Source organism: Ambystoma mexicanum, chromosome 2q (genome assembly GCF_040938575.1).
Source record: "Ambystoma mexicanum isolate Mex_15411 chromosome 2q, UKY_AmexF1_1, whole genome shotgun sequence".
In the NCBI taxonomy this organism is placed as follows: domain Eukaryota; kingdom Metazoa; phylum Chordata; class Amphibia; order Caudata; family Ambystomatidae; genus Ambystoma; species Ambystoma mexicanum.
Genome location: NC_090924.1, coordinates 1,318,930,800 through 1,318,955,801, shown reverse-complemented (window position 1 = coordinate 1,318,955,801; position 25,002 = coordinate 1,318,930,800). Strand labels below are relative to the sequence as shown.

At 47.4% G+C, this 25,002-nt stretch overlaps 1 protein-coding gene across 1 annotated transcript in view; it reads left to right on the top strand.

Moving 5' to 3' along the window:
- NEK10 (NIMA related kinase 10) overlaps nt 1-25,002 on the top strand; it is a 2,768,076-nt gene that overhangs the window by 276,145 nt on the left and 2,466,929 nt on the right. The window contains exon 7 of the mRNA XM_069648774.1: nt 21,483-21,524. Within this exon, the coding sequence (XP_069504875.1) occupies nt 21,483-21,524 (42 nt within the window). The remainder of the gene's footprint in view (nt 1-21,482; nt 21,525-25,002) is intronic.

The following is a 25,002-nucleotide window of genomic DNA, read 5'->3' as shown; positions in this document are numbered from 1 at the left end:
CTTTTAGCTGGATTTTCTCCTGAGTAGAAAGCCAGTTATTAGCTCTTGTACATTCGGTGATGTGGGCCCTCCTGGGAATATCTAGTGCTGCTCTAAGCGCGTTGTTCTGCAAGATTTGAATTCTTTTGATAACTTCCTTATTGGCCCCAATGTAGAGCGAATTGCAATAGTCCAACTTTGATAACACGAGCGCTCTTGCAAGTGTGATGCAGCTGTTGTTCGATAGGAAGGGTTTGCCTGCTCTTATCAATTTACAGGTATAGGCGGTGGCAGAGGCCATCGCGTTGACCTGCTTGTTGAAAGAGAGGGTGGAGTCCAGGTAAAAACCCAGAGTTTTTACCGCATGGGCGGTTGTGATTTGGTTATTATCAATGTTAAAAGAGGAGTAGTTGGGGCCCTGTTTTTTTAGGGTAGAGGGCATGCCAAGGATAATGAAATCAGTTTTGTCATCATTCAGGCATAGTCCATGAGTGGCCATCCATGCCTGGATGATGAGATACACCCTGTTCACCAAGGCCAAATCCTTGTCGTAATCACTGGTAAGTGGTAGGAGAATCTGAGTATCATCTGCATAATTAGTGAAGGTGATACGAAGAAGGTCCAGATCATCGAAAAGGGGCTTCGTGAAGATGTTGTAGAGTGTGGGAGAAATGCAAGATCCCTAGGGCACGCCGCATGTGATGGGGATGCAGTCTGCTGCCGCAGTGGTGGAGAAGACTCTCATGGTCCTATTATTGAGCAAAGATTGGATCCAATCTGTGGCTTCTTCAGAAAAGTGCGCGGCTATATCCAAATGCCTACAAAGGACCTTGTGGTCAACAAGGTTGAATGCAGCTGATAAGTCCAGAAGGAGGAGTAAGGCTGGTTTGCCTTGATCCCTTAGCTCATCAATTTGCGCCTTTAGGTCTAAGGGGGCTGTTTCAGCCCCGTACTGAGGACGGAAGCCAGACTGCCGTACTCCTAGTAATTTGTTAGTTTCAAGGTGTTTCTGAATTTGTGAATATGCCACTTTATCTATGATTTTTAGGAGGAATGGCACAGTGGTGATTGGGCAGTAATTCGTGGGTATGGCTGGGTCTAGCGTCTGTTTTTTAAGCAGTAGGAGTACCCAGGATTCTTTTAGGTTACCGGGTATGGACCTTGTTGCGAATGAGGCGTTAATCAGTTTTGAGATAAAGGGAGCCAGTTCTCTAGCTGCGTCCTTTATCAGTTGGGCTGGACATTGATCCCCCTGGCAGTTTGATGGTTTGAGTGACAGTATGATTTTTTCAGTCTCAGTAATAGATACTTTAGAGAACTTGAAGCGAGGATTGTCGATGTTATTTTTGGGAGGGGTGGTAGTTGTTTTGGGTTTAGTATCCAGACTAAGTGAGGATTGGAGAGTTGTCACTTTGTTAGCTATGGCTTGCTGAAGATTGGTGCACCATATTTTATCTTTGACACAGTTGTCTGGCACTGGGATGAGAGATTATATTTCCTTTAGGATGATGAAGAGTTCCTTCATGCTAGAGTTGGCTTGGGCTATTCTAGCGTTGTAGGTTTCCCGTTTAGCCGACAGTATTTCCTTTTTGTAGAGGGTAGATATGTCTGTGAGTGCTTTTATTTTCTTTGGAGGGTTGTAGTTTCCATGCGATCTCACATTCTCTTTTTTTGGTGCGAAGAGTTTTTAGGTGGGGGGTGTACCAGGAATTGAGGTGGGCTTTGGGTTTGCTTTGTCTCAATTTAAGTGGTGCAATTAAGTCCAGAGCAGAGGACATCATTTTGTTGTACTCATTCACTAGAATTTCAGGGTCCAAGTTATCTGGTAGTGAATTAAGTGTAGGGAGGATGAGCGGGAGTAGGTTATCTGGGGTGATATTTTTCTTGTTCCTTGTCGGGATGGACGGTGCTGGCTGGACTAAGGTAGGAGTAGGTCTGTCCGTTTATAGAGCAAATGTTATAAGGTGGTGGTCTGTCCAAATTAGGGGGGAAATCGATAGGATGGAGGCGTTACAATTGTGGTCTGCCACCCAGTCAAGTATTCTACCTTTGTTGTGGGTAGGGTGAAGTACTCTTTGTGAGAAGCCTGGTTCAGAGAGTAGGTTAGCCACTCTGCTTGCATGTGCGTCGTTTTGGTCTTTGAAACCCAGGTTAACGTCACCTAACAGGATAACCTGTGATGATTGTTTTAGGTTATGAGATAGAATGGTGGAGATGTCCTCCTCGAAGGTTCCAATAGGGCCTGGAGGTCTATAAATAAGGTGGATGGTGAGGGTTTGAGAGTTGTTAATAGCTAATTTAGCTGTTAGGCTTTCGCAGGATTTAGTGTCGTTAGATGGAGCTAGCCTGGTAGATAAGTTAGATTTAACAATAAGGGCTATGCCACCTCCACGGGCTTCGCTTCTGTCTGATCTTAGGATGGTGTAACCGTTGGGGATCGCTAACATGATGGCCGGTCCTGCGGCGGCATGAAGCCAAGATTCCGTAATGGCCAAGAAGTCAAGGTTTTCAGTCTGGATAAGATCAGCAATCTCAATGGCATGAGCAATCATGGATCTAGCGTTAATTAGTGCACCTTTTAGGTGGGGGAAGGTGGTTGGAGGTGTGCATATCTTTTCTTGGGTAGTGACAGAGGTGTGCATACATGCATTCTGTGTCTTCAGGTTTAGGCTGTGTGGTTTTTCTGTACTCCTATTAGGTGTAGATTTGCTACGGTTAGACGAGGTCAGCGTTCTGACGCGAGGTTCATATAGTTTAGCAAGTCTGGCTCGGAGTCTAGCGTTTCTAGATGTGGTATTACACGGTTTGGATTTGAATGACCAAGACTGTTGGAGTTATTCAATTTGGTCATTATGACTCGTCAATGGTTGGGGTTGTGTCTGTGTCATGGTGGGGGAGAGGGCCAAGAGTTGAAGGGTAGTGTAGACAATGGTGGAGACTGGAGCGAGTCTGAGTTTGTAGACTAGGAGTGCTGTTAGTGTGAGAAGGGCAAGTGTGGCTTGTAGGGTTTACATTTTGTGGCGTCTCCGTGGTAGGGTAGGCAATTCGAGCTAGAACAGTGCTACGTGTGCCAGCCTATCAGGGTAAAACAAGTGCGAGTTGAAACAAATGCCTCAAGTGCGATGGGCGGCACCTAGGTTTGAGATAGTAACCGGTGACTAAAATGCATTGGGGCAGCACATACGAGCAATTGACTCAAAAAGCAATGGGCAGCACATAGGTGCAGAGTGACTCAAAAGCAATGGGAGAAATTGACTCAAATGCAATAGGCAATAGCTAGGTTTGAAATGGTAACAGGTGACTAAAATGCAGTGGGGCAGCACATGGGAGCAATTGACTCAAAAAGCAATGGGCCGCACATAGGTACAAAGTGACTCAAAAGCAATGGGGGCAGTTGACTCAAATGCAATAGGCAACACCTAGGTTAGAGATAGTAGCAATTGACTAAAATGCAGTGGGGCAGCACATAGGAGCAAGTGACTCAAAAAGCAATGGACAGCACATAGGTACAAAGTGACTCAAAAGCAATGGGGCAATTGACTTAAATTCAATCGGCAGCACCTCACCTAGGTTTGAGATAGTAGCAGTTGATTAAAATGCAGTGGGGCCGCGCATGGGAGCAATTGACTCAAAAGCAATGGGCATCACATAGATTCAAAGTGAGCAGTTGACTAAAATGCAGTGGGGCAACACATAGGGACAAAGTGACTCAAATGCAATTGGCAGCACCTAGGTTTGAGATAGTAGCAGTTGACTAAAATGCAGTGGGGCAGCACATAGGTACAAAGTGACTCAAAAAGCAATGGGAGCAATTGACTCAAATGCAAAAGGCAACACCTAAGTTTGAGATAGAGGCAGTTGACTAAAATGCAGTGGGACCGCACATAGGTACAAAGTGGCTCAAATTCAATAGGCAGCACCTAGGTTTGAGTAACAGGTGACTAAAATGAATTGGGCAACACATGAAACAGTTGACTCAGATGCATTAGGCTGCACCTAGGTTTGAGATAGTAACATAGTAACAGGTGACCTGAATGTGGTAGGGCGAGGCATGAGTTCGAGTAGGAGCAAATTGCCATTATGCAAGTGCGGCACCTATGTTGGAAACAGATAGGTAGTAATGGTCATCTAGATTCAAGATTTACAGGGATGGCTGAAGTGCTGGGAGGCAAATAGTCTTAGCTGGTGTTAGTAGGGCCCTTGGTGATGGTGATTGTTCTCTGTTGCAGGAGGTCGTTCTCTGGTCTTGCAGACAGTCTAAGGCATGCATTAATACAGGCCAAGGCGTGCATTGGAGGAGATTAGGGACATAGTTGTGGGTGGCTTACCGGATCTGCTAGGAGGGTTTCAGCGGGGGGGCAACCTTGGCCTCTTGGCATTCTCTGGACAGGCTCAGAACTGTTACGCTCACCTGGCTCCCACAGGGGCGTTGACACGTAGTGCAGAGATGACAGACTGGACTGGCCCGCCTAATTTCGTCTGCTTGATCCGTAGAAGTATTCTCCTGAAAGTGGAGAAAGGGAATTAGCCACCCGTGGATTTGAGTGATAACACCCCACTGTTCTTCCCACTAATCACCTCTGATATCTCCTTTCATAGTCTCACCTTATGTTTATAGAAGATGAGCTCTCCATCCTGCGTGGAATGCAGGGGCGCGTAGATAACCAGTTACTTCACTGGTCCGAAGGAATTGGGAGAGTTCCAGACCAATATTGACTCTGAGGTCCCTGGCGAGGAACCGTAAGTATATAGTTCGTAAGAGTTCAAAATGTCTGATATTCACTCTTGTCCGATTCCTTTTGTCTTGCAGCTTGACGCAAGAGAAGATTGCCTCGTGGCAGCTGGTAGCGTTCAGGTAAGAGTCTGTATTACCCAACACTGTCCGGTAAATGATACCTGTGTTTAATCTGATGCTTTCCCTCTTATTACAGGTGCGGCGTGAGAAATTATGACGTCTTGATGACTAATGCCTCCGGCGGTAAAATCAGGTAAGTCTATGGTGGTAAAAGTGATTGCCTTTGTTTATTCTCTCGGTTCACCTTGCTGTTCGTTTGTTCCCCTTAGGTGCCGGAGTTCGGCGAAGATGAGATGGAGGCTGCGCCGGACCGTGGAGATGAAAAATGCCTCGGGCGGTAAAATCAGGTAACTCTATGGTGGTAACAGAGATTGCCTTTGTTTATTCTCTCGGCTCACCTTGCTGTTCTTTTGTCCCCCTTAGGTGCCGGAGTTCGGCGAAGATGTGATGGAGACTGCGGCGGATCGAGGAGGTGCTGTGAAGGCTGGTGCGTATAGCGCAACGCTACAGCGGGCGATGCAACGTGTATCAAATTAACGTCTCTTTCCTTGTTTGAAGGCACGATGGATCCGGAATCAGGTGAGGAATAGAAGTAATATTCTTGACCTAACCTTTCCTCCTTCTTCCCCTTTTCTCTAGGAGCTCCAGACTCGAGGCGGGCGTGGCAGAAGGCTGGATGCTTACTAGCAGGCATGGTGAGCGTTACGCTGCAGGATGCTGAATAACGCGAAGCGTGTGCTGCTCTTCGGGCGTGGTTTAAATAGCCTTCAAAGTAGTCCCAGGTAAGAAGTTCCCCCAAGACCACACGCAAGTAAGAAAATAGTCCCTGAAGTAAAGTAGTCCCCTTCAGGCTTCACGTTGGCTTGGATTATTAGCAGCATGGTCTGCATGAGGTAAGTGTAAGTATATGAGCCTGGCGCCTATGGCACCAGGACTTGACCCCTTCTATGAGGCTGGTGCATACGGCGCAAGGACTGTACCCAGATAGACCCTAGCGGGGCTGTTGGGCTTTTTCTAAGCATCCGGATGCCTGCTCCCGGGACTGATGGACCTGGTCCGGATGCCCGGGGCTAGGCATCATGACAAGAACGTGGTTGACAAGAACATAATCACAATTGCATGTTTGTCCAAAGAACTAGTGTTAACTAATGATACATTAAGAATGTGTCCTCCAATCACAGCAATATTTTAATATATTTCTTTAACAGGTTGATCAGCCAATCCGTTTTATGTATGTGGGTCAGTCAGTGGTACAATGTCCAAAATTCCCTTTCAAATCGCATTTGGTGTATTACTCCTAGTCACATGTTCTAATGTCGGTAGTGGCTGCAAGTCTAAGGAGGGAAGGGATCCACGTCTACCCCTACCTGGACGATTGGCTGATCAGAGCTGTATCTTCTGAACAAGCTCAGATCCAGCTAGATTATGTCTGCCACTTCCTTCACAAACTGGGCTTCTCCCTCAATTTAAAGAAGTCACAGATGATACCATCACAGGGACTCCAGTTCATCAGAGTGGTCCTGGACACTTCCCTGGGAAAAGCCTCGCCACCAGAGGTGAGGGCTCAAGATATTCTGCAGATGGTCAACAAGTTTCAAAATGCCCAACATCACCCAGCTTTCGACTTTTTGAGATTGCTAGGCCTCATGGCATCCTGCATCTTCCTTGTGCCAGAGGCTCGCCTGAGAATGAGATCTCTCCAGTGGGCACTAAGAACCCAGTGGTCACAATACTCAGGAATAATGACAGATCTCCTCCGGATTCCGGACAAGGTAGCCCACGACCTTCAATGGTGGGCCTATCCAGAGAACATCTTGAAAGAATAACTGTTTTGGCAACCATGGCCGGAGATAACAGTAGTCACAGACGCCTCACTCACGGGGTCGGGAGCCCATGCCAACGACTTGACCATCAGCGGTCGTTGGTCTCCATCGGAGTCCAGACTACACATCAACCTATTGGAGCTGAGAGTGATCAGACTAGCGCTGAAAGCTTTCCTGCCATCAGTACAGGGGAGAAATGTCTTGATAATGACGGACAACACGGTGGCCATGCACTACCTCAACAAAAGAGGCGTAGGGTCACTGCCACTGTGCAGAGATGCAATGCAGGTCTGGTTTTGGGCAATTCAGGAAGGAATCTCTCTATCGGCAGTTCACCCAACCGCAGAGAAGAACTTGACAGCGGACGCTCTGAGCAGGCAGAGCACAGTCTCCCACGAGTGGGAGCTAGCTCAGGAAGTCCTTCAAGAGATCTTCGCCCTTTGGGGAACCCCTCAGGTGGATCTGTTTGCCACCAGTACCAACAGGAAGTGCGATCTGTTCTGTTCAAGGGAATTTCCCCCGAGAGGAGCTCTAGGGGACGGGTTCGTAGTGGACTGGGAGTTTCCACTCCTTTACGCGTTTCCACCAGTCCCTGTTATTCCTCAAATGATCAGGAGGTTGAGAAGATTCCGGAAAACCATGATCCTAATTGCCCCGGACTGGGCCAGGAGAACGTGGTACCCGGACCTTCTGGATCTGTCCATCTGCCCTCCAATCCGTCCTCCACTCAAAGAGAATCTTCTGTCGCAGAAGGGAGGTCAGGTTCTCCATCCAGACATAAAAACCTTCAACCTTCACGCTTGGCTTCTGAAAGGTTGAGGTACAAGGATTGGGACCTCCCTGATGAAGTCATGGAGGTGTTGCTTTCGGCCAGAAGGCCAGCAACAAAGTCTTTATACGACTGCCGTTGGAACAAATTGGTGTAGAGAGGACAATATCGACCCTTTTTCATGTGGTACACCAACAGTGTTATCGTTTCTACTCTACTTGGCAAACTCAGGCCTTCAAGTTGGCACTGTAAAAGGCTATCTCGCGGCGCTATCAATCTTCAAGCGCACTGCGGAGGAACCATCGTATTTCAAACTACCCTTAGTAATAAAATTTCTCAAGGGATTAACTAATGTCTATCCTCCAAGACCATTCCAAGTTCCCTTATGGGACTTAAACTTAGTCTTAAATTTCCTAATGGGTACTCCCTTCGAACCACTCCACTCTTGTTCGCTGAGAATTCTCACTCTTAAAACTGTCCTATTAGTAGCACTAACATCTGCTAGGAGGGTGAGCGAATTACAAGCACTATCTTGTAAACTGTAACGCTCACCTGATTCCCACGGAGGCGCAGGTCTGGCTTCGAGTGCTGATGCTTCTTCAATGGTGAAGCGCAGGACTCTGAAGATGGATAGGAAGGGCCCTCTACTCTGGCTTCTCCGGCTCGCAGGAATATTCCCCTGTGCCTGAAAAGGGAGTATTACCTACTGACTGAGTTATGCTCAAGCCTCCCACTCTCTTCCAACCCTCCACGATACCCTTCCACGATTCCCCGTGAAGTCTCACCTTAGGGTCTGAAAGGACGAGCTCTCCATCCTGCTTCTGACGCAGGGGCGCGTTGAACCCAGTTACTTCACTGGATTGAGGTTGGATGGGAGTTCAGGTAAGCTTGATTATACTGGTAAGGCGCTGTAAAAGTTTTGTTGCAAGTTCAAAAGTTCAAGCTTTAAATAATAATGTTCATTGTCTTTTTTCAGGTGATGAATGAAGATTCCTTTGGAGACTTCTTGCAACAAAGCGCTGACGTTGATGTCTTTTCCCCATAGGGGCCGGGGTTCGGAATGCCGGAGATATGGCGCCGACCCGAAGTGAAACGTGCAGTTCCAGTAAAGATCTGGTAAGTCCTAGATGAGCGCTCAGGTAATGTTTTTGCATTCGCTCATCTAATGTCTTTGACTTTTTTCCCCATAGGGGCCGGGGTCCTGCTTGGAAGCAGCAAGACCCGAAATGAAATGGGAATGACCCAACAGGTAAGTCTTAGAAGGAAACTGAGCTTGTCCTATTCCCTTCCTTCTCTCACCTCTTATTCTTGTCTTTTTCTCTAGGCTCTGGGAAGTGGCTGTGTATCCGGATGATCGCTGCTGAAGATGGAGGAACCCAGGAAAAGTGAGTGAAATGCAGCGCTGCAGCGATCGTAACGAAATGCTTTTAAAAAGGATGTCTTCCCTTTCAGGATCGTCGGTGATGTCTCCGTGGTGCAGATTAGCTGGTAGGTCTCTTGTCTCCCTTTGCAGGTGACCCAGGATGCTGACAGGCGTGGCTGAAGTCCAGATGCAGGAGCTGACACGGTGAGCGTCCAGCTGCGAGGAGCAGAACAACGCGAAGCGTGAGTTGCTGATCGGGTGTGGTTTAAATAGCTTTGGAAGAAGTTCCAAGTGTGTATCCTTCCTCCGATCAGGTATGTATCCTTCTCCGACCACACCCGGGTGGAAAGTAGTCCCACAGGGTAAGTAGTTTCTATTCAGGCCTCAAGAGGGCCTGGACGTGGCAGCATGGTCTGCATCAGGTAAGTGCACATTAAAACACTTGAACACATGTCTAGCTTTATGAGCCTGGCGCCCAAGGCGCCAGGACAGAGGTCCAACATGAGCCTGGCGCCTAAGGCACCAGGACTGCGTCCAAAGGGCCCCAGCTTGGGCCCGCTGGCACTCCCCTGGGGGAAATGATGCCTGCCTCTGGGGTTGCTGGGTCGGACCTGGCTCCTTGGAGGTAGGCATCATGACAGTACCCCCCCCCTCAAGGCCCCTCCCAAGGTTCTTCCCTCCGGGGGTTTGGGCTTGTTCGGAAATCTCCGGTGAAACCTTTGTACTAATCGAGGTGCGTGGACATGGTTACTAGGCTCCCACGATCTCTCCTGAGGTCCATATCCCTTCCAGTCAACAAGATAGAAGAGTTTCGACTTTACCACCTTGGAGTCTAAAATGTCTTTAACTTCGAATTCTAATTCCCCTTCAATTTGAACTGGATCTGGAGGCTTGGACAATCGGGTTCCTGGTAGTACTGGCTTCAAAAGTGATGCATGAAAAACTGGATGAATACGCATGTTGGACGGTAGATCCAGTTTAAAGGCCACTGGGTTGATTATAGCTTTGATGGGATAAGGTCCTATGAATCTGGGATTGAAGGTTCGCGGGCCCTTGAGGGGTAAATGTTTAGTTGCTAGCTATACCTGGTCTCCTACTTGGTAAGGAGGAGTTTTACTTCGGTGCAAATCAGCATTTTCTTTATACTTTTTCTTGGCTTGCTGTAAATGAGTTGCAGCTTCTTTGAAGGCTCGGGTTATTGTGGAATGCAGATGATTTACTGCGGGCATTTCCAGGGTCAGAGGTGGATCTAGATCAGAGGTCCGAGGATGGTGACCATACAAAGTATAGAAGGGGGTTTGTCCGGTTCCAGAATGCACTGAATTGTTGTATGCATATTCTGCGATCCAAAGGATGTCTTTCAAATTTAACTCGGATTGGTGTAACATGCACCGAAGATATTGCTCGAGTGTCTGATTGGTTCTCTCGGTTTGTCCGTCGGTCTGGGGGTGGTGGCTGGTGGATAACTCACATCTATTTGTGCTAGTTGGCAACACTTCTTCCAAAAATGTGAGATAAATTGACTTCCACGATCTGAGACTAAAATGGAAGGGAAACCATGTATGCAAACTATATTCTCCAGGAATTCCTTGGCCAAGGTGGAAGCTGAAGGCAAACCCTTTAAAGGGATAAAGTGGGCCATTTTGGAGAATAGGTCCACAATTACAAGGATTGTGTTGTAACCAGCACAAGGAGGCAGATCTGTTATAAAGTCCATTGACAGCGTGTGCCATGGTGCCGGTGGAATATCCAAGGGTTGAAGTAGGCCGGCTGGCCTTTTCTTTTGAGCCTTGTTTTGGGCGCAAATTCCACAAGACAGTACAAAAGACTTTATGTCTTTTCTCCAAGAAGGCCACCCGAAGTGGCGTTTGATTTTTTCCTCCGTTTTAGCGATACCAGGGTGTCCTTCCATTAAAGATTCATGATGATGGGCAATAACAAGTTCTTGCAATTCTTTACTTGGCTGAAACAACCGCTCCTGGAAGTAGGGTAAGTCATCCTTAACGGTGTAATGAGGACCCTTTTGGCTCCATTCCAGTAAGGTTGAAGAGTCTAGAAGTTGTTTTACTTGTGTTTAGATATCCTCAATAGATTGCAATGAAGTTAAGCCTAAGATTCTTTGCTCAGGTATGATGGGCACAGGTTCTAAGCTCGAATTAGGTTCTTCCATGCCAATCCGGGATAAGGCGTCTGCTTTTCCATTCTTGCAGCCAGGGCGATAGGTAATTACAAAATCAAATTCCGCAAAGAATAGAGCCCATCGGATTTGTCGTGAAGATTGAGCTTTGGCCGTCTTTAAATACTGTAAGTTTCTGTGGTCCGTAATTACGGTGATGGTGTGTCTTGCCCCAAGAAGGTAGTGACACCAAGCCTTGAAAGCAGATTTGATGGCCAGTAACTCTTTATCGGTAATTGCGTAGTTGATTTCAGGAGGAGAACATTTTCTGGACCAAAAGGCCACTGGGTGTAGTTGGTTAGTTTTTGGGTCTCTTTGCGACAGGACAGCTCCCATAGCCGAACTGGAAGCATCGGTTTCCACTATGTACGGGAGATCTGGGTGCGGGTGCTTCAATACAGGTGCAGAGGTGAATTTGGTTTTCAGGTCCTGGAAGGCTTGTTCGGCCTCAAGCGTCCATTCGAAGCGTTTGTTTTTCTTTCGGAGAGCGGTGATGGGTTGGACTGTTCGGGAAAATTCCGGGATGAATCTTCGATAGAAATTGGCAAAGCCGAGCATGCTCTGAACTCCCTTCACCGAGCTTGGAGATGGCCATTTGAGGATGGCGTCCACCTTTCGCAAGTCCATTCGGACTCCTTGAGGTGTCAGGATGAATCCGAGAAACTCAACTTCTGTGGTATGAAAAACGCATTTTTCGAGTTTTGCAAATAGTCTGTGCTGGCGCAGTTTCTCAAGAACTGTCCTAACATGTTTTCTGTGATCAGATTCTGAAGAAGAGTACACCAGGATGTCGTCAATGTAAACAATGACGCAGACATCCATAAGTTCCCGAAGAACATCATTCATAAAGTACTGAAAGGCGGCAGGTGCATTGCACAAACCGAAGGGCATCACCTGATATTCGAAGAGCCCAAATTTGGTGCGGAATGCAGTCTTCCATTCGTCGCCTTCTTTTATGCGCACCAGGTGATAAGCTCCTCGGAGATCTAACTTGGTGTACACACAAGCGTCTTTCACCTGGTCGATAAGCTCAGGGATCAAGGGCAGAGGATAACGATTCTTAATCGTTATTTGATTTAGGGCGCGATAGTCTATACACGTTCTAAGGTCGCCTTCTTTTTTTGGCACGAAGAACAGAGCTGAAGAGACAGGAGACTTGGACGGGGGCGAATAAAACCATTGGCTAGGTACTGATCTAAATACTGACGCAAATGCAGGTTCTCAGGTTCCGTAAGAGCATAAATCCTACTACAAGGTAGTTGAGCATTGGGTACCAGATCGATCTGGCAATCATAAGACCGATGGGGAGGTAACGTGTTAGCCTGTTCTTTCTGAAAAACGTCTTGGAATTCTTGGTATTCTGACGGTAGCTGTACAGGCGTGGAAGTTGCTGTGGCTAGACCCATAGCTGGATTTCTTGGATAACAAGTTGGTTCACAATCAGGAAAACTTATCTTCTTTGCTCGCCAGTCAATTCTGGGATTATGTGTTTCTAACCAAGGAATTCCAAGAATTACTTGAAATTGTGGGGCCTTGATCACATCAAACACGATTGCTTCCCGATGTCCATCCTGACCCACCAGTGTCACTTCAACAGTGGAATGCGTTACAGGCCCTGAGGCTATTTCGGTTCCATCTACTGTAGTAATGACATCTTGGGTTACTTTCGGGCGGAGAGGAAGCTTAATCCTGGAAGCCAATTCACTGTCTATGTAATTTCCAATAGCTCCACTGTCGATGTATGCTTTTATAGCATGCAACTGCTGAGGCTGTTTTGGGTCCACGAGCACCATTGGCATGACGAAATGCAAGGTCAAAGAGTTAGTTTTCAAGCTCGGCAAGCGGACCCCTACGCTTGCCGGGCTAGGTCGTTTCCAGAATCAGGTGTCACTAATTCGTTATCAGTAGCTCCAACCACCTTCTTAAGTGGTTTAACTGGACAATTTCGAAGAAAGTGACCGGAAGTCCCGCAATACAGACAAAGTTGCATTTGCCGCCTTCTCTCTCGTTCTTTCTGCGTTAATGGTCCTTTAACACCACCGATTTGCATAGGTTCAGATACGTCGGTACTCTTGGAGGTAGCGTGGGTTTTGATCGGTGCTCGGTTTTCATACTTGAACCGATCTGCTTTTCTATTTTGAAGTCTGTGATCAAGATGAACCACCAAGTCAATGTAGTCTGCGCAGACCTGGGGTGGGTTTACTATCTGAGCTAGAACATCCTTAAGCTCTCCGCGCAGGCCTCGATGAAACAATGTGATCCTTTTGCTTTCTGGCCATCCAGTTTCCACAACCAGTCTGTTAAAGGGGCAATGTAGGACAGAAGATCCTGATTACCTTGTCGTAAGGATAGCAGTCCGTTATCAAGGGCCTGTCCTTGAGAGTGTCGAGCGAACAATCTTTCCATGCTGGGCTGGAAGCCCTGAAAATCCTGAAGAACGGGATCATCCTGATTTACCAATGGAATAGACCAATCGGCAGCACTGCCACTGAGGTAAGACAGCATAAAGGCTACCTTGGTCTGGTCGTTGGGGAAGGCTCCGGGTCTGCATAGAAAGTGTTAACGACATTGGTTCATAAAGACGGCATATTTCTTGGGATCCCCCGCAAAACGTTCAGGCGGGGCCAAAGGCATGTGTCCAGGTAGATTAATTTGTACCGGGTTACTCAAACCCATTGATGTGGAAATGTCTCCGGAATTAGGTAAAGGAGTGTGCCCTGCCTGGGCCTGTAATAACCTTTTGGCTAGGTCATCAGTTCTTTCCTTAGATAAGATCAGTTCTCTTTTGAGAGCGTGAGTCTCCTGGCGGGCTGAGTGCACCTCTGCCCGTAATTCCCCCAAAAGCTGGGCCAGCTGGTCAGTCTCGGAAGTCTCCATAGCGCCCGGGTGGGAAATTGTGGGTAGGCTTCGCGTTCTGTAACGCTCACCTGATTCCCACAGAGGCGCAGGTCTGGCTTCGAGTGCTGATGCTTCTTCAATGTTGAAGCGCAGGACTCTGAAGATGGATAGGAAGGGCCCTCTACTCTGGCTTCTCCGGCTCGCAGGAATATTCCCCTGTGCGTGAAAAGGGAGTATTACCTACTGACTGAGTTATGCTCAAGCCTCCCACTCTCTTCCAACCCTCCACGATACCCTTCCACGATGCCCCGTGAAGTCTCACCTTAGGGTCTGAAAGGAGGAGCTCTCCATCCTGCTTCTGACGCAGTGGCGCGTTGAACCCAGTTACTTCACTGGATTGAGGTTGGATGGGAGTTCAGGTAAGCTTGATTATACTGGTAAGGCGCTGTAAAAGTTTTGTTGCAAGTTCAAAAGTTCAAGCTTTAAATAATAATGTTCATTGTCTTTTTTCAGGTGATGAATGAAGATTCCTTTGGAGACTTCTTGCAACAAAGCACTGACGTTGATGTCTTTTCCCCATAGGGGCCGGGGTTCGGAATGCCGGAGATATGGCGCCGATCCAAAGTGAAACGTGCAGTTCCAGTAAAGATCTGGTAAGTCCTAGATGAGCGCTCAGGTAATGTTTTTGCATTCGCTCATCTAATGTCTTTGACTTTTTTCCCCATAGGGGCCGGGGTCCTGCTTGGAAGCAGCAAGACCCGAAATGAAATGGGAATGACCCAACAGGTAAGTCTTAGAAGGAAACTGAGCTTTTCCTATTTCCTTCCTTTTCTCACCTCTTATTCTTGTCTTTTTCTCTAGGCTCTGGGAAGTGGCTCTGTATCCGGATGATCGCTACTGAAGATGGAGGAACCCAGGAAAAGTGAGTGAAATGCAGCGCTGCAGCGATCGTAACGAAATGCTTTTAAAAATGATGTCTTCCTTTTCAGGATCGTGGGTGATGTCTCCGTGGTGCAGATTAGCTGGTAGGTCTCCTGTCTCCCTTTGCAGGTGACCCAGGATGCTGACAGGCGTGGCTGAAGTCCAGATGCAGGAGCTGACACGGTGAGCGTCCAGCTGCGAGGAGCAGAACAACGCGAAGCGTGAGTTGCTGATCGGGTGTGGTTTAAATAGCTTTGCAAGAAGTTCCAAGTGTGTATCCTTCCTCCGATCAGGTATGTATCCTTCTCCGACCACACCCGGGTGGAAAGTAGTCCCACAGGGTAAGTAGTTCCTATTCAGGCCTCAAGAGGGCCTGGATGTGGCAGCATGGTCTGCATCAGGTAAGTGCACATTAAAACACTTGAACACATGTCTAGCTTTATGAGCCTGGCGCCTAAGGCGCCAGGACAGAGGTCCAACATGAGCCTGGCGCCTAAGGCGCCAGGACTGCGTCCAAAGGGCCCCAGCTTGGGCCCGCTGGCACTCCCCTGGGGGAAATGATGCCTGCCTCTGGGGTTGCTGGGTCGGACCTGGCTCCTTGGAGGTAGGCATCATGACATAAGCCCCCCCATACAATTTTCCTACAGGTGAAGCCTAATTTCCTCCCAAAGGTGGTTTCTGAATTTCACATCACTCAGAAAATTACCTTACCTTCGTTCTACCCTCCTCCCCATCCGGGGAAAGAGGAAGAAAGGCTATATAGGCTGGACCCAAGGCGAGCTCTAAGCTTTTACATCAGCAGACTTGCTAGGATTAGGCAAGCAGACCAACTATTTGTAGGCTACTCAGGTCACAAGTTGGGACTACCCGTAACAAAACAGACCATTTCCAGGTGGATTATTTTGGCCTTTCTGGAATGTTACAAACTGGCAGGGAAAGAGCCCCCTCAAAATCTTAGGGCTCATTCAACCAGGGGTATCGCAGCTTCTTCGGCCCTCCAAAGAGGGGTTCTGGTCCGGGACATATGTGCGGCTGCCACATGGTCGTCCGCACATACATTCACAAGATTTTACAACCTGGATTCCTCCGCCAGTCAAGAGACCAGATTTGGCAAAGCCGTATTACATTCGGTTCATTCCTAAAAGGGATACATGACATTCTTACTCCCACCTCCAATTACATGCCACTGCTATGGGAGTCTATCTAAGATAAGGAATACGTCGGAGGACACAATCCCTTCGAAGAACAAGTTACTTCTTACCTGGTAACATTCTTTCGATGGGATGTTCCTCCAACGTATTCCTTATCGCCCCTCCCATCCATCCCTGCAGTAATACTTCCCTTGTGGTTGCAGCTTACGCTCCTTCAAGGTTAATAGCCAATTTATTCAAGACTTATCTTATGCTACAAAACGGAACTGAGCAACGGACGCCGCACGTGGCTATTTATGGGCATGGTGACGTCGGCGCTGATACGCTGGCTGTCGAGGGAGACCAACTCGGCGGACGTCGACGCGCAGCGCCCTCTACAGAGAAAACATTTCCGAGGCCAGCAAGCTGGAGACGAATTATCTAAGATAAGGAACATCCCATCGAAAGAACTTAACCAGGTAAGAAGTAACTTGTCCTTCTAACTCTCTCACCACTCCTCTTTCCTGGACTGACCACTTTCTGCTCACCTCCCACCTGAAACTCTCTGTCCCCCAGGCAAAGCCCACCCCAGCACTGCCACCTACCTTCTTGGACATTTGACCCATGAAGTGTGCATCAGTGGATGCCTTTGGCTCTACCTTCTCTACTCCTCCTACTCCTTTGGCTGACTCACACCCTGACACAGCCCTCTCTAACCTGCATCTTTTTATCTCCAGCACTCTGGAGATCCTTGCCTCTGTCATGAGAATCCTCTGAAAACATATCTCCAAGTGCAACACTTGCTATGACTCTGACCTTGCTGCCCTGAAACGCAAGTGCAGGGTGTCTGAGAGGAAGTTGAGGGCCTCGGGCACATCCTCTGACAAACTGGCCTGCTGCCTGCTCCAAAGGCAATACAGATTCTCTGTCCTTTCCTAGAAGAGAGCCCATATCCAAGCCTGCGTCTCTGTGGACTCTAGCAACAAGGCCAAACTCTTTAAAATCTACAAGGAGCTGGCCAATCCTTCTACAGTCTCCACCTCTCTTGTTCCTTCCCAGCACCTCTGTATGGCTCGGGCTTCTTGTTAGGGAGAATTCTCATTTATGGCTAATTTCCGTCACCTAGTGAGTCCCCCAGTGGCTTTGCTGGACTTCTGGAGTTTATTTTTTCCACCTGGTAAGAGTGAGAGCTTTTCCCCCACTCTTACCTGTGTTTTGCTATGTGTTTCCATCTGTTTTTGTGATTGTGGACTCTGAAGTACACCACTTCAGTAGCCCCCTTCTTTGTGTGTGTCACACAGCACCTTCAGTGCCGTGGCACCGGGTTGTCTTTGAGACTTCTCTCGACTGCATTTCTGAGGCGACTACTGTCCCCCAGAAAAGGGTAAAGTTACCATTAACTTTACTTAGTCAATCTACCACAGATCCAGTACACCCCATCTTCCATGGAGTACTGGAAAGGGTTAACTCGTATCCCTTTTTATCTGTACCTCCTAGAGCATTGTTTCGCTCTATTATATTAGCCTCGAACATAAACCCGCTTGACCAAATCGTCTTTCTTTTGGCTCCGGTTGGATTTATTCGCCATTTCTTTTTGTTAAAGTCCTTATTGTGTTTTACTTTGCGCGGCAAACTAGGTTCGCCTTCTTTGTTCACTGTCTTTTGGCGGGCTTCTGCACAGAAGCCCTCCTCAAGGCGCCTGGGTGTCTAGGTGGGCTGAATGTGAGGGAGGCGTGTAGTCACCCCCTGCAAAGGGTATCATAGGAAACCCAAGTCTCACTTTGTCGTGATTGGCCAGGGTAGTTGTCTGGGCTGGACAACCCCCCTGCTGGGAGATTGACAGCCAGGCTGCGTGAATGGGGGTTTTTCGCATAAAAGGCTGGTCTCTTGGGCTAGAAGTAAGAGAGTCGCCACTGGAACTACAAGGAACCGAAGAGAAGTGGAGAGAACGACGGCTGCTGCAACTACCCCGTCCCGGTGAAGCCCTGCTGAAGTCCTGAGCCATCTGCCCTTCAACAACTCAGAGAAGATCCAGTCCGGAGTCTTCTTCCCTTGAGCTTGGTGGGGATAACCGGCTCATCTTCTGCAGCCAGAGGTTCCTCTTCCATGGTCGAAATCGCTGCACACTGCTGTAGTGGTCCGGATAGCCACCTGAAGAGCCTCTCCTGTTTTTAAGGAGCGCACCTTGTATTCCGTGTCGCTGCTGCTGGCTTCATCCCTGTGTGCTGCAGACCCCCTTCAGACGTTCTCCTTCTCAACAAAGCTCCAGGAATCGTGGGTCTGCGGGAAACCAACAGGTACAACTGCCAGGGCACCAGCTGCACCATTGGAACAAGGTACTGTGTTCTGTTGAGGGAACTGGGTGAATCCCTATTTCTTCATTTCCAAGGCTTGACCTTGTCTTCCCTCCTTCTTATAACTTTTGCTTCCGAACATTGACAATATCGAAGTACTTTTGGCTCCGTTGAATCGTGAACTGTTAGACCGTGTGATCTTTGGCAACTGGCCCCGGTGTCCTTCGACCCTGGCTCCGGCCCTTTGACTTTAGAACTCCTGTCTCTGAGCGTTTCTTGATTCTGCCTGCCTAACCAAAATATTGCCTGTGATTTTTGCCTTCAACTCCCTCTGGGTAGCTCAGGTGCTAAGCGTGTTTTTACCCCGGTAGCATTTCATGTCACGGATATGCGTTTGTTTAGTGGACCGAACTGTCAAAAAGTGATCGCAATCGTATTCGCTGTAGCATGTTTTGTGCCTAACACCGGTTCATTCAAACACAGGGTACTTACCCTGAGACTTACACTACAAAGTGAATTGGTTAGTTGTAGTATATTTAATGTGCGGTTTTTATTGAAGCTTAATAGAAGTGTTGTGTGCATAACGAATGGTTTAAAAATATATGTACTTATATTTTTCTACCTGAAACCTTGAGTCAGTGTTTGCTTGAGTCACAGTAATTGTGGTCCCTTTGTGTAATCTCTGCTACTGCTCATATACTCTTGAGATAGGCCTGGCTGCTCCGCCACTATGACATAGTAGTACAGGCTTGTACCAAAGGTAAAACTTGTATCACCACCTGTAGACTTAATTGTGTGTAGTGGTCCCTAAGGGCACTGCACAGGATTCTGCCTAACACTACTCACTTCACCACTAAAACTCAGGACATCCTGTCCTTGCTCTCCTCTTCCTCTCACTCTACCATCTCACCGCCCCCCTGCGGCCGCCTCTCCCTCTCCTTTCTCCTCTTTCTCTCTGACAACACCTGACGAGGTTTCTAGACAAGTCTGATCTATGAAAGTGTCATCCAAATAGGTGCTCCCCTGCTCCTTCAGAACCATCAAGGACCACATAGACACCCTTGCTCCAGCCTTGACCGATTTCTGCAATTACTCTTTCGTCACTGGATCTTTCCTCTCTCTCCTCCAGCACTCCCTTGTGCACCTCCTCCTCAAAAAACATTCTGACGATCCCACCTGTCCGGCAAACTATCGCCCGATCACTATCACTCCTTTCCTGGGCAACCTCCTGGAAAAGCTGGCCATCTCCCAGCTTACTCTCCACACTGAATCTGTTGGTTGTCCCCATGACCATCAGTCTGGCTTTAGAGCAGGCAGAGGCACGGAATCTGTTCTCCTGATCACCCATGAAGATCTGCTCACTAATCTTGACTCCAGCTTTCCTTCTGTCCTCATCTTCCTTGACCTTACCTCTGCTTTTGACATGGTCAAGCACACTATCCTGATGAAGTGACTCCGTGAGAATCTGGGCATCACGAATCAGGTTCTGGAGTGGCTGTCCTCCTGGAGCGACCCTCCCAGGTCCAACTTGGGTCCTTTCTCACTGCTGCCTCTCTCTCTCCACTTGTGGTATTCCCCCATGTCTACTTGTCCCCCCTGGCCCACCAGATCTCTACCGTCTCCACTAACTTTCAGTGTAATGCGGATGACACTCGGCTCTCCTTCAGGCTCCCCTCAGCCTCCTCTCCCGCTCATTCGGCACTGTCTATCCACGATCCAGGATTGGTGCGCCTCCATTGACCTCTGCCTTAATACCAGTAAGACAGAGATCCTTCTCATTGGGACCCCTGCTCCCGCTTTCCCTCTTTCACTCTGGCCATCCTCCTTGGACCCTCTTCCTTCGCCTTCCTGTGAGGCAAAAAACGTTGGTGTAATCTTCGACTCCACTCTCCGCACATCACACACCTTGAGAAGAAGGCCCACTACCAGCTGCACCTCCTCAGAGGTATTCTTCCTTTTCTCACTTTCCCCCAGAAGCTCACTGTCTCTCGAGCCCTGGTTCTCTCAAGGCTGGACTACTGCAGCAGCCTCTTTCTCAATCTTCCTTCCTCTACTCTCCGCCCTTTGCAACTAATCCAGAACAGGACTGCAAGGCTTATCCTTGGCCTCAAGCCCAGGGACCATATTTCTCCAGCCCTGAAATCTCTTCACTGGCTCCCGGTGGCTGCAAGGATCAAGTTCAAGACCCTCTGCATCGTCCACAAGGCTTTCTGGGGCCCGCACTACATCCAACTCTCTCTTCCAAAATACCTTCCCTCTCGAGCCCTTCACTCAGCTAACTCCAACTCTCTGGGGGTCAGAGTGGGGAGTACATCTCTCTTCTCTCCAGGCGCCTCTCTCTGAAATGGCCCTCTTACCCCTCTCAAACTTGAGCCAGCCCACCGCAGGTAACAGCAGCAGCTCAAGATTTTCCTTTTTCTCCTCTGCTTTCTCTCTTTCCCTCCCCTGCTGACCAACTGTCATCAGCGCTGACTGGTTGCTTGGCTACCTTCAAAGTTTCACCAGATACCAAGCTCCTCCACTATCAGTCTCCCCTGCACTGCCTGCAGGCCTACCGCGCCGTTAGGGCCTGTAACTGTCCCCTGCCTCCTTGCACTTACCCATAGCCACACTGCCCTGGCTGGACGTACTCAGAGTATTGCCTCCCTAATTGTACTTCCTCCTTCCCTCTCATTGACACTTCCCCTCTCCCTTCCCCATGCACTTGGCGTTGTTGCACTTTCACGATCTGAATGACACAAGGCCTAGTAAGATAGTTTGTCTTGTCCTCCTGTCTTCCCTCCCTTGTCTTGTCGCGCCTACAAACACTTGTGCACAGGCGCGTTATAAATGACTTATCATATTTCATATGCACTGGCTCAAAGCCCCCTGTAATTCACAGGTGACCTGCACATTTCCCAAAGTGTTGAAGTTTTTTTGAGAATCTTTCCCACAGCTTCCGACAGCTTCCGACAAGGACTCTGACAGACAAGTCCTAAACATGTAAATCCCTCCCTCCTCTGCCAAATATGGTGATGCCATCCACCTTATCCATTACTACCCAACAGACAACTACCCAACAGACACTAAGTATTGCGAATCAGCCAGGAGGCGACATGCTAGCAATTTACTAAATATTCCATAATCCTTATTTTTTATGTAAGAAATGTACAGCAGTGCGGAAAAAAAACCTGTCACTCACCAGCAAAGGGCTGGTAAAGAAGTGGGTTTATGCCCCATCATGTAAGTAGTAAACACCATGCTATATTGCTATTGTAATATTGACTCAATCCATAAAGTAAAATGAGCATACACGTTCTGATTAGATTTGATAACTGATAATGTATTTATTTCCTTTTTGAATCTGTGTTGTTGCTTGATCTGACAATGATCTGTCTTTCTGTCCTCTTCATAGGAAGTTCTTCATCAGTTGGGAGGCATTGACAGTCTTGCTCGGGTAAGCTAATGTTATGGTTTCATTTTGCTATGTCTAAGCAATGAAGGCTCCCTGAAGCTAAATACATGCTTTTCAATTTAGCAAATTAAAGTGCAGTGGCTCTTCAAGAGAGATGATGTAGCTTTGTAATAAGCCACCAAATTCTGCGGTCATTCAGGTGAAGTGACAGTGTTTTTCCATGGATAATTAGTAAAATGTGATGGTCATGGAGGTCCTTTTACCAAGCTCGTAGAGGTAGCCGAAGTTACATTATGCACGGTTGCGTTTTCCAATGATATCACAAAACATGATATTCGACAGTGAACACTACGCAATGTGCCAAACGTGGACGGAGGTTTAGACAGTGTACATTGTATTAGCAAAAAGGAGCTAGTCATTTAGAGTCGGCATTGTCGCCATTTTGTTTAGCATTTCTGCGCATGTTTTATTTGTAGTTAGCTTTAAAACACTTTAGAGAGCAGCACACAGTGAAAGGAGGAGCAGCAACAATATTGTTCATTAAATTTAGAGTATAGGCCCAGGATATTTTAAGGACTTTGTGGCCAGCATTAGTGAAATAAGTTATGCTGTGGTAGTATTTAGGAGAACGTAGAATATGTGGCTTTTTGCATGTAAAGGAAGCATTTGTTGGCTCGTGAAAGGGTGGCTGGAGTACCACACAGTGCAATAATTATGTAGGATAGATGCTGCGGTATTAGTAACATAAGGACTGCCAGTCACATTAGCAAGAAATTTGCCATCTTGAAGGAGGCCCAGTTAGAAGTTGCAGCTTCTGTTACTAAGAGTATTAGGCTGCATCTTGGAGCTTCTGGGTTGTTAATTTAATTAGCGTTTTTCTTGCTTAAGAGAAAAGTGGCGCTGCACAGATAATAATTAATGGTACCAGGCTGAGCAGTCCACAGGAACTGTGAACATAGTATATTATATCAGTTTTGTTCCTGACTATTAAGATTAGTGCAGCAGTTGTGAAGGACAAATATTACTGAGAACAAGAGCTATGGTTCAGGGATTGCCAATGCAGGGAAATGGGTTGGAGTTATACTGCCCCCATTTCGAAGAGGCAACACCATTGGAACTGCAACAGACACACTGAATAGAGCAAATACATCAGAGAAATTATTCCCCAAGAGCAGTGCTTCGGCTCTGTTTTTATAAACACCACCTGGTTCACAAGAGACATGGGGAAGATGCGTGCTAGGAAGGCAACATGTTTAAAGTTGGGAGTCTGAAGATGTGTTACCAAAGATTTCAGCTGCAAGGTCAAAGAAGCCGTTTGGGCTTGAAGTTGTCAGGTCTCATGAGAAGGTCCACTTAATTGCCACAGGGTATTGACTTTTTGTTCACACTCACTCATGATCGGGTCTCTTTGAGAAAAAAGCAAAAGGAGGTGCACAGTTATTTTCATGTGAAATTCTAGTAGTGAATTGTATTGTTTTACAATTTTAAATCTGTTTCAGGTGCGTCAGGATAAGACCCTTGCCTTGAGTCACTATACAAAACCATAAAGCCAAAACCTGTTATTGCCAACAGGTAATCCTGGTGCACTCTGCTCAGGGAATTCCCCTTTAGTATGCTCATTAATTAGTTTCTTCAAATCAAATCAAAACAAAATACTATCTTCTCTAGTTATGCGCATTTAATGTTTACAAAAAATGCATAAATCACTCTTCCAGATGTGGCTATGGCATCAGGCAAAGAACCCAACTTCATTTTGGCTCGAGCCGCAAAGTTTGCAAGTTTCCAATTACATCAACTAAAAAAAATTTTCTGCACCACCCACATCAGATTTAAAGACATCATAATCAATATTTCGAATGATTGTGTCCTCTCACATATTCCTCATCTTTCATATTTCCATATCCAGCTTACTGCTTTGGAATTCTTTTTTCAGTAGAGGGCACTGCGCGTTGATGACTGTTGAGTCTATGTCCCACGAAGGCCTCAGTCTCGATGTTGACATCATCATGGTATAAATAGTCATGTGCAGCGTCCGTTGCTCAGTTCCGTTTTTCCACGCTTCGGGAGCTTTGGGAACGTGACGCTCAGTTCTGTGAAGAGAACTAATTCTTAGAGTTTTTGTCAAGAAAACCTTTGATTCCTCGATACGAGATGGCCTTTTCGTCATCTCCATCAACGCCCTGATCTGGTTTCAAAAAGTGCTGAGATTGTTGGGCAAAGATGTCCTTGACAGATCCTCAGAGGGTCTGTCTATGGTGCCTGGGGGCAGAGCATCCCTGTGCGCAGTGCGAAGATTGCCTATCGATGACAGTGAAAGCCTTAAGGGAGCGCAGAGGGAAGCTGGGGAGAGGTAGGCCTAAAAAATCCATGAACTCTACCAAACTTACCTCAGACAAGTCGAGACCGCCGTCTCCTCGATGAAAAAAACACTCCCAATCTAGATCTCGGAGCGGATCATCCGCTTCGAAGCACAGTAAAAAAAGGCGTCACAGATCGCCTTCGACATCATCCTCCAGTTCACCGGAGAGAGTAACATGGCCTACCAAAAACAGCTCCCCAGGCCCAGTGGGAGGAATTTCATAAAAAAATGATAAAGGTGTTCGAGAACGAGGCCTTGCCCCCCTCTGAGACACTTAGAGGCGATACCCCAGGAGAAAAACCTGGTAGAGACAAAAGCCGTGAGTCGTCGACCTTGGCAAAACATACTCCTCGAGAGCGCGACAAACCCTCGAGTCGAGTCAAAGCCTCTTTGACGCACAAGGTGTCGACACTGTCGACTCACACGTCAGCACCGAAAACTGCGTCATTGACACCTTCGGTGCCTCTGTTGAAAGAAATATCTTCGACGCCTCGAACGTCGACCCTGTCGACGCCGATCACTCCAATCCCTTTGACGATTTCATAAAAAATGCTGAAGCCGTTGTCGATTCTATCGACGTCCTCGAGGCAAATCACAAATTCATCGAGGCGAATGAGGTCTACATTGACAGTGAAAAGTTTAACTCATCCTATAATGACTGCTATTGCTCCTCCATCATTGGAAGAGAGCTACACACCTCTACCATGCTGTGATTATTTCAGGGTTTTGTCCTCTATTTATGAGGAGGGAGAGGATTCAGATACAGAAAGACCCTTTGGTCTAGAACTGGTTAGACCTCACATTCAAGAAGAACTGATTTCAGAAGAGGTTAGATTGAAAGATCTGCAGGATTCCTTGCAGGAAGCAAGCAGAATAGATACCTCCACAGAGATATATTTTAACAAACCTGAACCAGGGGAACATGCTGAGAGTACTTATAGGTCACTTATGAACAGGGTCATGGAATATATGGGGTGGTCTAGGCCTGTAGCCATATATGAACAAGATGACCTCACGGACATACTTGATAGAGAACCACAAGAAGATCCTGTCGTACCCTTTCACAAGGCTTTACAGAATAAAGCGTACAGCAATTGGGAACGCCAGAGGTTATTCTGGCTAAGAAACTGTCAGCAAAATATAGAGCTTCATCTGCAGACC